At 43.4% G+C, this 15,923-nt stretch overlaps 1 protein-coding gene across 1 annotated transcript in view; it reads left to right on the forward strand.

Annotated features, from left to right (window-relative positions):
• The first annotated feature begins 1,307 nt into the window (after nucleotides 1-1,307).
• LOC144737809 (uncharacterized) overlaps nucleotides 1,308-15,923 on the forward strand; it is a 34,988-nt gene continuing 20,372 nt past the window's right edge. Inside the window, exons 1-2 of the mRNA XM_078620683.1 lie at nucleotides 1,308-1,463; nucleotides 11,281-11,870. Of these exons, the coding sequence (XP_078476809.1) occupies nucleotides 1,308-1,463; nucleotides 11,281-11,870 (746 nt within the window). The remainder of the gene's footprint in view (nucleotides 1,464-11,280; nucleotides 11,871-15,923) is intronic.

A 15,923-nucleotide genomic window follows, 5' to 3' on the forward strand; every position in this document is an offset into this window, starting at 1 on the left:
CAAAATTAGTACAATGTCGGTCACACAGGAGTGTGATTTCATTCATGAGTAGTATTCACACAGCCCCGATGACACTAACCTACCTAAAGTTATGGTTAAACAAAGTAATCTTGAGTGACTTAATTCTCAGCTCAGACATGATCATCGCAATCATTTCCAAAGACGGGTGGGTTCCTGCGAGAGCAGGTCCCGACTACAAACAGGTGGGCAGCAGAATCGGAAGTAGCTGCGTCGCCCTCGAAATGTGATGTAGCTGCTGTTGTTGTCGCTGCTGTTGTTGCTGCTGTAGTTGCTTCTGTTGCTGTGATATACGCAGGGAGGTGGTGTTCCGTGATGGGATGACGCCTTTGATTAAAGCCTCTGATCAAACTCACCCGATTGACGCCCATGATCGTCGCATTTGATCAACTCTGATATTGTAGACTCTCACATCTTAAGCTCTATCATAGTGAAACATTATATTATAACCTATGAACTACAACCTATCCATTGTAACGCTGTAAAAATTAACCCGTGAAAACAAAGTTTTTCACTATAAATCCTTTATATGCGTGGCGGCTAGAGTCCTCTCGTCCTTTGGCTTGAGATGACTGCCACCTATGGGTCAGATGATTGCCTGCCACCATTAAGCAATTGGTAATTAAATATAATTTATTTTTTCCTAAAAAGTGTACAATTTTGGAAGAAAAAAATTCACGAAAATAAATTGTCACGCACAACGAGTCTGTGTGCAAAATGTCAGCACGATTGGATCACGGGAAGTGGGTTAAAGACCGACTGAAAGATTTGCACGGTCGTAAGCGTGCAAGCAAGCAAGTGAACTTAATATAAAGGATTTCAAAAATTAACCCGTAAAAACAAATTTGTCAGATGATTGCTTGCCACCATTAAGCAACTAGCAGTCGCCGCCCGCTTCGCGGGCGGTGTGTATGTGCTTGGTTGGTGGGGAGTTGAAAGTGGCTGGACACAATAGACATGTTTTGGTGATTGCTTTATGTTTATTTTTGTGAGGTTATATGCATTTTTATGAGATGCTCAATCGACAATATTAAAGAATGCAACTTATTAAAATATAGAATGCAACTTATTCAAATATCTGGCGATACACGATATTCTTCGTGTACACTCCGTCTTCCTCCTCGTCGTCAGGTCCCTCAATAAGCGCCTTGATGTTGGATCTTGCCGTGACTCGCGATAGTGCCACGTACAGTTGGCCGTGCGAGAAGCATGGCGTTGGTAGATATAATCCCAGGTTGTGAACAGTTTGCCCTTGCGCCTTGTTGATGGTCATCGCGAATGCTGGGACAATGGGGAACTGTTTGCGCCGAAGTCGAAATGGGAAGTCCTTCGTGTCCAATTCCCGGCGGATATGGTTGTTCTCAAGCAGCGAGTCCAAGACCAAGTGTGGGTACTCGGAAAGCTGCGGTAGGTCGTCAAAGTCCGACAGAGCCATCCCACCTGCCGTGAGGAACTCGTGGAGGCTGTGAAGGATCTTGAACTTTACCATTTCTTTTATTTTCTTTGATGCTGCTAATCCTGCATAATGCACGGGCATCAGTAGTACTAATCACATACCTGCATTTCCCATATCCTCTCCCTTTGATGCTGCTAATCCTGCATAATGCACGGCCATGAGTAGTACTAATCACATACCTGCATTTCCCATAAATATGCTAAATTCCTCTTGATATGCAAATTATTTTGTCAAGGCGCCCTTTCCACCCCTTTCAACTCAGCTTAAATATATATATATATGCTCCAAGCACGTGTGCTGTTTCATTCAGACGCTGTCGCCTCGACAGACCTGGTTTTCACCAATTGCTCTGTGTGTGGGAAGTCATTTTCATGGCCATCATATCTTCAGAGACACGAGAGAACACACACGGGCGACAAGTCGTTCCTGTGCTCTGTGTGAGGGATAGCATTTTCACTTTCAGCAAACTGCCAACGCCATCAGAAAATACACACGGGCGTGAAGCCATTCTTGTGCTCTGTGTGTGGGAAGGCATTTGCACAGTCATCAACCATGAACAGGCATCAGAAGGTCCACAATGATAGGACACTGAAATCAAAAGCTGAAATTCAAGGTGCTGCAATGAGTCCTGAAGAAGTTTCCACCTTCGATCCCATGCAGTTGGATCCCAAGAGATGGCTGGATGTAATGGAGTGGCTCGAGAGTCAACCAGAGAGCTCGGGGTGAGTACTTTTGTGTGTAATTTTGACAATTTTAGTTTTACAGTTTTTTTGAGAGTTTAATGACGTGCACAGTAGTGGTTTGTAATGTTATCGGATTACTTGCCGAAGTGGTGTGATGAGCACTGGTTGTGAGAGGGTTCAATTGTAGTCGTTAAGTGTTCCTGTTGAGCTAAAGTTGGAATGCGTCTGTAGGTAGATCTTTACTCAACATTTTAAACGGGTTCTTTTTCAAGTATATAGCTTTATTTGATTGGTATTAATCGACTTTAGATAGCCGGTTTTCAGGATGTACATTGATGACGCCTTCGTTGGATATATGGCCTTGACTTCAACATAGACGCACAGTGAACAAATGTGGTGAACTAATAAGGAAATCATGGGAATGATACTTTAACCCTTTGGTATTCCTGGAACGGAAATGGTTTGCATTGTACTGGAAATGTATGAACATAGGACATAATAAATATTCCCTTCGAGTATTGACGTAAAAATTATTCAAGATGAATAAAAACGTATTATTAACTAATGTTTGTCCGTTCTTTATTTTATAATGTTCCTAGCAAAAACATGTTAAGATTATTTCAGGAGGAGGATCTCTATCACACAAGTGTGCCCTTAACCGGCAGCATCTTGGCTGTCTATCGATTAACACGTGTTCCTTGAGGGGAAAGGTCCCCGTGGTTAATCGTTCATCAACGTACCAGTCCCTAATCCCGAAGAATGTCGGTGATAAACTGCACTCTATAACATGTAAAGTGCAATACTATAAACGATAACACTAAACATTAAACGATTATAAACTAGCAGAGGTGGGACAAAGTCATTGTTATGCAAGTCCAAGTCGAGTCGCAAGTCATCAAATTCATGACTCGAGTCTGACTCGAGTCCAAGTCACATGACTCGAGTCCACATCTCATAGGTGGGACAAAGTCATTGTTATGCAAGTCCAAGTCGAGTCGCAAGTCATCAAATTCATGACTCGAGTCTGACTCGAGTCCAAGTCACATGACTCGAGTCCACACCTCTGTAAACTAGTATTTTAATTTATAACCATATAAACGGAGGTAAGGTATTATAATATCATTAGAAGCATTAGAATCAGTGTGGTCTTATAAGAATCGCACTCTGCTCATATGTATGTATAGTGTTCGTGAAAGGATCGGATAAAACATATTTCAATTACAACATGGTTATATTACAATCACGATTTTCACTGCTAGATGTCATTGAATAACTCACTGGCATTGACTATGTATCTTGTATTTTCCAAAGGGAATGGTGTCTTTGCTCCGCTGCAAGTCTCCGACTACTACTCTCCCATTGACATATTTCATTGCATCCTCTTAGTATCTTTCACGCGACGGTCAATGGTATAGTGTATAGCAGATTGTATAAATAGTATAAAATTGTAATGTTTAATACAATGTATAACGTAATATACAGTATCGTAATTGTATAGTGAATATACAGCAGTGTGGTATACAGTAGGGTGGGTAGAATAATACTGAGGGTGATATTATATCTTCTTGGTTCTTTCGGTAAAGTCACGTAAGAACCAAGAAGATGAATCCCTGCAGTCACGAACGCTTTAAATAGGTAATATTATAGTCGAAGGCATAGAGTGGTGTATAGTAATACAGTATGTAATTTAATGTTGGGTTTGTCTATGGTAGTATATAGTAAGGGGTAGACCCGCGTGATGTAAGAGAAAAAAGTTTAGCTGGAAGCATATTATATTTTTTGCGACATAGAATTGTAATGTATTACTTACTGTTAGTAGCTCAGCTTATTGGAGAGTATATTTAGTATACTGATGATACTATGTAGTTTATAATTCAGTTTTTTACGTGGTTGTTTATTAACTGCAGCTACATACTATTAACATTCCTTCTCTTTGTTAATGCTACCCCCATTCCCTCCCTTTGATGCTGCTGGTCCTGCATAATGCACGGGCATAATATGACTTTGAAACCCCCCGTCCACCTCCTACGCATTTCCCATAAATATGCTAAATTCCTATTGATATGCACATTATTTTGTCAAGGCGCTCTTCTTCCCCCCCCCCTCCAACCCAGCTTAAATGTACGCTCCAAGCTTGGTGGTGTTTCATTCTTCACCTGAAGACGGCTGCTTGCGTTGGGACCGAAACGTCGTGAGAATTATTTTATTATGTTTTATTTTATTATTGTATTACTTCCCTTCTCTGTGACTTTACCGAAAGAACCAAGAAGATGAATCGCATTCAAATTTTAGAATAACAATATGGTCGTATTAGCATTTTACTGTGCTTAAATGTATGTTATGTGCACATGCAAATCGTTAGTAGTAAATGCGAGGAAGGGGTTAAGAGGTGCACGTTAAATCTAGTGTTAACATTTATTTTAGCATCGTATTTATGGACACTGTTGTTGATAATAACTCGTTTGGACATGGCACGTGCCTTGTTCTACTCGATCAACCAAAATTAGTACAATGTCAGTCATACAGGAGTGTGATTTCATTTATGAGTAGTATTCACAGAGCCCCGATGACACTAACCTACCTAAAGTTATGGTTAAATAAAGTAATCTTGAGTGACTTAATTCTCAGCTCAAATATGATCATCGCAATCATTTCCAAAGACGTGTGTGGTCCTGCGAGAGCAGGTCCTGACTACAAACAGCTGGGCAGCAGAATCGTAAGTATCTGCGTCGCCCTCGAAATGTGATATTGCTGCTGTTGTTGTCGCTGCTGTTGTTGCTGCTGGAGTTGCTTCTGTTGCTGTGATATACGCAGGGAGGTAGTGTGCCGTGATGGGATGACGCTTTTGATTAAAGCCTCTGATCAAACTCACCCAATTAATGCCCTTGATCGTCGCATTTGATCAACTCTGATATTGTAGACTCTCACATGTTAAGCTCTAACATAGTGAAACATAATATTATAACCTATGAACTACAACCTATCCATTGTAACGCTGTAAAAGAATATTACCCATTGGGGTTCACTCCCTCGTCGAGAAGGCGGTTCTCTTCCTTTTCTAAAGTTACATGCTAATTTCTCTGCATTCACTTTAAATCGAGGACACAGTTTTTCCATTTATTCAAAATAAGCGCACAATTACACACTGAGATGCACTTACATATTCATGCATGAAGCACAATGGGTACATTACCCTTCGGTATGTTAATATACACGCATATTGTACCTTCCAAAATTAACAATCGAATGCAAATATCCTGAAAGACAAAGGATTGGATCCTAGGGGGGGGGAGTTATAAGTCGGCTCAGAAGCAGAGCTCAATGCCATTTCGAGAGGGAACTTGATGAGGTTGGACGCTCGACTCGTCGCTCTGCTGATCGCCCTTCAACCGCGAGACAACGCAGCCTGGCGAGCACAATTGCTGTGTCGACAGTTAGGCGACTTTGCGTCGGGAGAGTTCGTGGCGACATCTGCAGACGGGTTACAGACATCGATATATCGTGAATCTCCAAGTAAGTGTCTATTTTAGCGCATTAACTCTTAAACGAGCTCGTCGTCAAATTTACGCGATTTTTTTGCGTCTCGGTTAAACGCGAGTGTCGTTCTTGTTTTAGCAGTTAACAAAATCCAAAACTCAACGCTAAACATCCTTGCGGCCGATAGCGTTCTCGATAACACCGCTGCTGATACTACGCTCACATGGAGCAGAGACGCTCTCCACAGCCCCACGCACACGGAGGCAAGAAGCCATTCAATTGCTCTGTGTGTGGGAAGTCCTTTTCACAGCCATCACATCTTCAGAGACACCAGAGAACACACACGGGCGAGAACCCATTCCTGTGTTCTGGGTGTGGGATAGCATTTTCACTTTCAGAAAACTGCCAACGCCATCAGAAAACACACACGGGCGAGAAGCCATTCCTATGCCATGTGTGTGGGAAGACATTTGCACAGTCATCACAACTTCAGAGTCACCAGAGAACACACACGGGTGAGAAGCCATTCCTGTGTTCTGTGTGTGGAAAGGCATTTGCACAATCTGAAATTCAAGGTGCTGCAATGAGTCCTGAAGAAGTTTCCACCTTCGATCCCATGCAGTTGGATCCCGAGAGATGGCTGGATGTAATGGAGTGGCTCGAGGATCAAACCGAGAGCTCGGGGTGACTGAAACATAATATTGCATGCGGTTATACCTATTTATCGACTTTAGATAGCCGATTTCAGGATGCACATTGATGACGCGTTCATTGGATATATGGCCTTGACTCCAACATAGACGCACAGTGAACAAATGTGGTGAACTAATAAGGAAATCATGGGGAATGATACTTTAACGCTTTGGAACGGAAATGGTTTGCATTGTACTGTAAATGTGTGAACATAGGACGTAATAAATATTCTGTTCGAGTTTTGACGTAAAAATGATTGCAGATGAATAAAACCGCATTTTTAACAAATGTTTGTCCGTTCTTTATTTTATAATGTTCCTAGCAAAAACATGTTAAGCGAGGTTCAGGTGGAGGATCTCCGTCACACAAGTTTGCCCTTAACTGGCAGCATCTTGGCTGTCTACCCGATTAACACATGTTCCTTGAGGGGAAAGGTCCCCATAGTTAATTTTTTATCAAGGTACCAACGGAGGTAAGGTATTAGAATCTCATTATAAGCAGTAGAATCACAGTGTGGTCTTATTAGAATAGCACTTTGCTCATATGTATGTATAGTGTACGTGCAAGGATCGGATTAAAATCATTACAATTACACTACGGTCGTTATAGAATCACGATTTTCACTGCTGGATGAATGTTACATCTCAATGGTATCGAAGAGCAATAGACAGTTTTCTATTCATAAATAAACGCACAAACACATTATAAGCTCATGAGCTAATGAATCGTTACAATTATTATAACAATCACAAATTGTAACAAAGCGAAATTCCCACTAAGCAAAACATCACGCTCACGTGGCGAATTCTTTAACAAACTGCAACACTAAAGTGGCAGAACTCAACAAGAAATGCGCACGACAACAAGTTCAACAACAATGGACAAATCCTAAAAACAGACCACACGCACGTTAGTAGCTGTTAGAAGAAGACAACACCTAGCACCTTCAACTTTACACATTATACAGCCCCAAATATCCAACTCGAAAATTAGGCGGTATATGACACCATTTGAACTTCCTACTTTCGTTCTCGATTAATGAAGATATTCTTGGCAAATACTATCGCTTTCGCTTGTGATGTACCTCCTAATTATGGCCTCGGTTCCAAAAACCAACAAAATAAATGCGAATTCCTCCATTATTCCAAGCTGCACAATTCAGGGTTGTAGACCGCTTTAAATTCTTCAATTTAATCACAGTAAATGCGTCAGACCACATCAGGACACTCAACTTCGAGCATCTTTGAAGCAACGAGATGAGATGGCTAAGAACTGCAAGCTTATTCTAGTGTAATAACAGCCATAGAGGGTTCACGTGGGGATTGGCTTGCCGGTCCTGCTTTGTAGCCAATAAGGGGTGAGCCAGGGAGCATGGCCTCGGCGTGATCGCGGCGTGTTAGCAGGGGTCATTGGCCTGGCCAATCGGGGCCTCAGCTAATGGGGAGCCGGATCAGAGGCGTGGTCCCGGGATTGACAGGGAACCATCGGGAACGGTCAACGCTGTCTATAGATGATTGGCTGGGGGGTACCACGTGACGACGGGATTAAGAGAGAGGGAGAGAGGACAGTCGTGAGCAGACTTGGGGACGACAAGAGCAAGAGTCACGCGCGTACGGGGCTCTGGGTGCCACGTGCGCGGTGGGGACTTTGCGAGAAGTCTGCCCTCTCTCCGTTGTCTGCCAGCAACGGGGAGTGTGTGTAAAGTGTAACTGTGGAAGTTGAAAATAAAAAGGACTGATTCCGGAAGCCGTCTCAAGGAGGTTTATTACACTAGTGTTAACGATATTTTAGCAATATGGGTAAGTACAATATATGTACTAAGAATTCGTCAACATAGCAGGTGTCTTGTTCTCCGTAATCAACCAAAATTATGACAAATTCTATCATAAATGAGTGTGACCTAATTATTCAGTAGTAGTCGCTAATCTCCGTCACACAAGTCTGCCCTTAACGAGCAGCATCTTGGCTGTCTCCCCATTAACATGTTCCTAGAGGCGAATGGCCCCGTTATAAATCGTTTCGCTGCATTCTGGTCCCTAATCCCGAAGTATACTGGAGATCCACTGTACTATATAACATGTCAACTGTACCATTATAAACGATAACACTAAACATTAAACTACTATAAACTGGTTTAATAATGTATTACACCATTAACGGAGGTACGGTATTAAAATCTCATTAGAAGTATTTGAATAGCACTCTGCTCATAAATATGTATAGTTTATGTTCAATCGAACAGGTTTTTGGGGTTAAATTGCGTAAGTAAAAAATATATTTTGTTAAACCCGCCTCAACCCGATACATCAAAATAGTAAGGATTGTCACTTAAACAGAACATGACAATTCGTTACTAAAGCATGTTTATTCAGGTCACTATTCTTCAATTAGGATTACCGTTGGCACGGCTATTTTAGTACACACAGTCGACAGGAAGTACAAGGACAATGGGTTCACTTAATTCGCATGCCTAATGTACGTTGATTACCATATAAAAAACCCAAACGGCAATGGGTACCCATAGCCATATATATATATGTATCCATTAACACCCCCCCTTCCCCACTTCGCACAAGAAGAGCACACACGTTTTGTCATCACATCTACCTCTCTATTTACGGAACGAAACAGGAGGACGTCTCCACAAAACTGGCCGTCGCCTAATGAAGATTGTTGTAATTACTGGCGAAACATCGTACTCAGATTGTGTATGTTGTGGCTTGGCTCTCAAACACACCATTGTGCTGGACGTGACAACCCTTACTAATTAGGTGTGTTGGGTGGTGTCGGGTTTAACGACGCATTTTCATATTTAGGCAATTTATGGATACGGTATTCACATCTCATTAGAAGTATTATATTCGCACTTTGCTCATATGTATGTAAAGTGTTCGTTCAATCGAACCGGGGATCGGATATGCGAATTGTGGGAGGTGCAGGGTAAGAATCGCATTAAAATTCCTAGAATAACAATAGTATTAGCATTTTACTGTGCTTGAATGTATGTTATGTGCAAATGCAATCATTTGTCGTAAATGCGAGGCAGTTGTTAAGAGGTGCACGTTGAATCCAGTGTTAACGTTAATTTTAGCATTATATTTAAGGACACTATTGTTTATAATCATTCGCCTGGACATGGCACGTGCCTGGTTCTACTCGATCAACCAAAATTAGTACAATGTCGGTCATAAAGGAGTGCGAGTTCATTAATGAGTAGTATTCGCCTAGCCCCTATGACACTAACCCACACACAGTTATGGTGAGACAAAGTAAACTTTATTCGCTCAAACCTCAGCTCAGACATGATCATAGCAATCATTTACAAAGAAGTGTGGGGTCCTGCCGGGCAGCAGAAAAATCAGAATCAGAAGTAGCTGCATTGCCCTCGAAATGTGATGTTGCTGCTGTTGTCGTTGCTGATATCGTTGTTGCTGCTGTAGTTGCTTTATTTGCTGTTATATACGCAGGGATGTGGTGTTCCGTGATGGGATAATGCCTTTGATCAAAAACTATGATCAATCGCACCCGATTGACGCCCTTGATCGGCGCATTTGATCAACTCAGACATTGTAAACTCTCACATGTTAAACTCAAACATGTAATATTATATATCATGCTCTCATGCCCTTTGTAATGCACCCGTTGGGTTGCACTCCCTCGTCGAGGAGGCCGCTCTCCTCATTTTCTACAGTTACATGCTTATGTCTTACATTAACATCATGCTAATCTCTCACACTGTGGTCGTACGTATGATAAGTGAATATGCGAACCAGGGGTAGGATTGCAGGATTAGAATCGAATTACAATTATTCGAATCCTGCTAGTCGTATTAGAATCACACTGTCCACTGAATGTGTCGAATCAATGTAATTTTTTTGAAACTAGAATGTCGTTGTCCATGTGGGGAGATGGAGCGCAGTGGATCGTATCGTCTCCGCTGCTTTTCGGAATCCGTGTGATCACCCAGTCACATCGCCGAACTCCAGTCAAAGCGCCTTACCCAAACTACATCTCCCCAACAAGGCAGCCTTCCCGCTGCTGTGTATTGTGTTTATGGGATAACAGAGGTGTGTATTATCCCATACTCCTTGCCCAAAACGACTGATTGTCCGCTTAACACCCTAGCCCATAAACCACTATTGGTGACAGCGTTGTTTGAGAGCAGCTATTAAAGTCGCTGCGGCAAACGAGGTGGTGGCTGGCAAAACCATGCCTCGCTGTTTGTCTCCGGAGTGCTGCATTCACTTTAATCCCATTTATTCAAAATAAGCGCACAATTACACACTGAGATGCACTTACATATTCATGCATGAAGCACAATGGGCACATTACCCTTCGGTATGTTAATAGACATGCGGATTGTGCCTTCCAAAATTAACAATCGAATGCAAATATCCTGAAAGACAAAAGATTGGATCCTAGGGGGGGGAGTTATAAGGCGGCTCAGAAGCAGAGCTCAATGCCATTTCGAGAGGGAACTTGATGAGGTTGGACGCTCGACTCGTCGCTCTGCTGATCGCCCTTCAACCGCGAGACAACGCAGCCTGGCGAGCACAATTGCTGTGTCGACAGTTAGGCGACTTTGCGTCGGGAAAGGTCGTGGCGACATCTTCAGACGGGTTACAGACATCGCTATACCGTGAATCTCCAAGTAAGTGTCTATTTTCGCGGATAAACTCTTTAACGTGTTCGTCGTCAAATTTACAGGAATTTTTTTTGCGTCTCGGTTAGACGCGAGTGTCGTTCTTGTTTTAGCAGTTAACAAAATCCAAAACTCAACGCTAAACACTTTAAATCGAGGCCGATTGCGTACTTTTGACTCGATAACACCGCTGCTGTTACTACGCTCACATGGAGCAGAGACGCTCTCCACAGCCCCACGCACACGGAGGCGAGAAGCCATTCAATTGCTCTGTGTGTGAGAAGTTCTTTTCACGGTCATCACATCTTAAGAGGCACCAGAGAACACACACGGGCGAGAAGCCATTCAATTGCTCTGTGTGTGAGAAGTCCTTTTCACGGTCATCACATCTTAAGAGACACCAGAGAACACACACGGTCGAGAAGCCATTGCTGTGCCCTGTGTGTGGGAAGGCATTTGCACACTCGTCAACTCTTCAAACTCATCAGAGAACACACACGGGCGAGAAGCCATTCCTGTGCCCTGTGTGTGGGAAGACATTTGCTCAGTCATCACATCTTCAGATTCATCAGAGAACACACACGGGCGAGAAGCCATTCCTGTGCTCTGTGTGTGGGAAGGCATTTGCACACTCGTCAACTCTTCAAGACCATCAGAGAACACACACGGGAGAGAAGCCATTCCTGTGCCCTGTGTGTGGGAAGGCATTTGCACAGTCATCACATCTTCAGAGTCATCAGAGAACACACACGGGCGAGAAGCCATGCCTATGCTCTGTGTGTGGGGAGGCATTTGCACGGGCATCAACTCTTCAAACTCATCAGAGAACACACACGGGTGAGAAGCCATTCCTGTGCCCTGTGTGTGGGGAGACATTTTCACACTCGTCATCTCTTAACAGGCATCAGAAGGTCCACAATGATAGGAAACTGAAATCAAAAGCTGAAATTCAAGGTGCTGCAATGAGTCCTGAAAAAGTTTCCACCTTCGATCCCATGCAGTTGGATCCCGAGAGATGGCTGGATGTAATGGAGTGGCTCGAGAGTCAACCAGAGAGCTCGGGGTGACTGAAAACATATTATGTCATGTGGTTATACCTATTAAGCCGTATCGAGTACTTTTGTGTGTAATTTTGACCATTTTAGTTTTACAGTTTCGTGACGTGCACAGTGGTAGTTTGTAATGTTATCGGATTAATTGCCGAAGTGGTGTGATGTGCACTGGTTGTGAGAGGGTTGCATTTTAGTCGTTAGGTGTTCCTGTTGAGCTAAAGTTGGAATGCGTCTGTAGGTACATCTTTACTCAACATTTTAAACGTTTTTTTCAGGTATATAGCTTTTTTTGATTGGTATTAATCGACTTTAGTTATCTGATTCCAGGATGTACATTGACGCGTTTGTTGAATATATGGCCTTGACTTCAACATAGACGCACAGTGAACAAACGTGGTGAACTAATCAGGAAATCATGGGGAATGATACTTTAACGCTTTGGTATTCCTGGAACGGATATGGTTTGCACTGTACTGACATAATAAACATTCGGTTCGAGTTTTGACGTAAAATGATTGCAAGATGAATAAAAACGTATTTTTAACAAATGTTTGTCCCTTATTTATTTTACGATGTTCATAGCAAAAACATGTTAAGAGAATTTCAGGTGGAAGATCTCCGTCACACAAGTGTGCCCTTAACCGGCAGCATCTTGTTACAAATGTTATCGCAGTAAACAATTCGGAACACAGCAGGACACTCAATCTCGAGCATCTGCGAAGCAACGATATGAGAGGGCTAAGACCTGCAAGTTTATTCGAGTGTTGACGTTATTTTAGCTATATAGTTAAGTAGATGTATGTGATAAGAATTCGTCGACATGGCCTGTGTCTTGATCTCCTTAAATCAACCAAAATTATGACAAATTTTGTCATAAATGAGTGTGAGCTAATTCTTCGGTAGTATTCGCTAAACACCGATGGCACTAACCTACACTAAGTTATGTTTAAACAATGTAAACTTTAGTCGCTCAAATCTCAACTCAGATAGGATCATCTCAATTATTTCCATGAACGTGTGGAGTCCCACGAGAGCAGAGTCGGCGTGCAAACAGCCGAGCAGCAGTTGGAGCAGAAGCAGAAGTCGCTGCTTTGCCATCGAACGGTTTCGTAGCTGCTGTAGTTGCTTCTGTTACTGTTATATCGGCAGCATGTTGATGTCCCGTGATGGGATAACGCCTTTGATGACAAACTCTGATGCAACCTACCAGATCGAAGCCATCGAGCGACGGCTTTGATATACTGTTACATTGTAAACTCTCACACTGTGAACTTTAACATTATGAATTCCAACAATATACATTAAACATTAACATATACATTTGAAGAATATACAAAATACTGTAAACCAGTGTTATGGTAAACTTAAAATTTGTAAACTCTAACAATATAACCTATGAGCTATACATTACAACGCTATGAAATAACATTATTAACTAGTGTTGTAGATTAGCAAACCGTACAATGAAGTGTTATATTTGATTCTCAATCAAATTATTAGAATCATTCCGTCGTCCTCTTTGAATCACACGATGCTCGTAAGTATGTAACATGTATGTATGTAACATGTATCTATGTAACATGTATGTAATATGGACGTGCCAACCAATGGTGGGATATGTGAAACATGAAGGTGCAGGATCAGGATGGGATTAACATTATTTGAATAACACTTTGGTGGTATTAGAATCAAGCTGTCCACTGCTGGATGAATGTTCCATCTCAATGGCATCAAATAGCAATAAACAGTATGAACATATGAAATAATCGCACAAACCCAATATTAGTCCGTGAAATAATGAATCGATACAATTGTAATGACTCCGGACTGCAGAGGGTTCTTTTATTTAGCCTTTAACGCGGTTTCAGACCCCAGGCGTCACGATATAGCAACGATGACGACGAGACAGCAACCAGCCAACACAGCCCCAAACCTCGTTCCTCCCCCTCTCTCATTCTCGGCGTGAACCTCCGCCCACACTTGGTCTCGCCTTCCCTTCTCGAACTCTCTCTATCTTGTTGTCACCACTTGTCCCTTAGTTGACGCACTGTCTTTACATCACCCACCTCTATGACCTCTACCTGACCCCGCCATGGGCGGAGCAACTTGGGGGTCATACCCGGTGGCACTTGTAGGCAATACACCCATGGCCTGTCCCCCACCGCCCATGGAAGCACGTGCTCCCGCCGCCCCGAGTTCTTTTCATTCGCGGATTGCGCTCTGGTGGGGAAAGGTCCTCGTTATGAATCGTTTTGCAACGTTCAGGTCCAGAATACCGAAGTATACCGGGAATCACCTGCACTGCTCTTCCTTTCGTCGCCTGGATGAAGGTGTTGCTGCTGCTGCAGTTGTTGCTGCAGTTGCTGCTGCAGCTGTTGCTGCAGCTGTTGCTGCTGCAGCTGTTGCTGCTGCAGTTGTTGCTGTAGCTGCTGCTGTTGTTGCTGCTGATGTTCTTGCTACTGATGTTGCTGTTGTTGCTGTTGCTGCTGCTTCTGTTGTTGCTGTTGCTGCTGCTGCAGTTGCTGCTACTGCTGTTGTTGCTGCTTAAAATGCTTCAGTTCCAGTGGTGTTCCGTGATGGGATAACAAACTTTGATCAAATACTTTTATCAAACGAGTCATTACAATTGTAACAATTCATAATTGCAGGTGCTTATGTTGGGTTTGTGCGATTATTTTAAATATATAACTCCCCCCCTAGAATCTAATCCTTTGTCTTTCAGGATATTTGCATTCGATTTTTAATTTTGGAAGATGCAATCCGCATGTCTATTAACATACCGAAGGGTAATGTGCCCATTGTGCTTCATGCATGAATATGTAAGTGCATCTCAGTGTGTAAATGTGCGCTTATTTTGACTAAATCGGATTAGCGCTGGAAAAACACGTTCCCCATGCCCTCCATTGTCCTCTATTTAAAGTGAATGCAGCCCCGTGGTGTTGCCAAAAATCGCCGAGCTTCGGGAGTGAGCACATACAGACGCGTAGAGACCACACTTGCAATATAATCACTCTAACATCAGTAACCAAAATCCGATCTGGTACATGGTCTCCGCTTGGTCTGGATTGTATCTGTCATCACTCCGGAGACAAACACGAGGCATGGTTTGGCCAGCCACCACCTCGTTTGCCAAAACGACTTTAATAGCTGCTCTCAAACAACAATGTCACCAATAGTGGTTCATGGGCTAGGGTGTTAAGCGGACAATTAGTCGTTTTGGGCAAGGCGTATGGGATAATACACACCTCTGTTATCCCATGAACACAATACACAGCATCGGGAAGGCTGACTTGTTGCGGAGATGTAGTTTGGGGAAGGCGCTATGACTGGAGTTCGGCGATGTGACTGGGTGATCACACGGATTCCGAAACACAGCGGAGACGATACAGTCCACTGCACTCCATCTCCCCACATGGACCTCGACATTCTCAGTTTAAAAAAAATGAACATGTATTTTAAAAATAAGTTTTTGAAATCATGTGTATTGTTTATATGTAAAAATGTGTGATTGTTATATTCTTTGCATGTGTGTATGTGTCGGGGTCGCTGGCCCCCGAAGTCCCTCCATGCTCCGTGCGTGTGGCAGGGGCCCCGCCCGACGGCTCCCCTCCCTGGTCCGTCCCTCCGCGAGCTCGTGTGAGAGGCATAGCTCGCCGCTCGCTCTCGTTCACCTGCAAACGCTGCGTTGTCTCTCCACGGCTCACGCGCTATTAAACGGGGGTCAGGGGTCGGAGGGCGAACGACGCTGCCCTCACACTGCGCGAGTCCCGGCGGCGACAGACGGAGCGGGGACCTGCGGGCGCACCGACCCCTTCCCCCACACTACGAGCGCACACACCTGCACACACGCGACACCCACTCGTGCGCCGCTCTACGCAGCGCTCACTCACGTGGCGAACCAC

The sequence above is a fragment of the Lampetra planeri genome, chromosome 74, assembly GCF_965212315.1.
Source record: "Lampetra planeri chromosome 74, kcLamPlan1.2.h2, whole genome shotgun sequence".
In the NCBI taxonomy this organism is placed as follows: domain Eukaryota; kingdom Metazoa; phylum Chordata; class Hyperoartia; order Petromyzontiformes; family Petromyzontidae; genus Lampetra; species Lampetra planeri.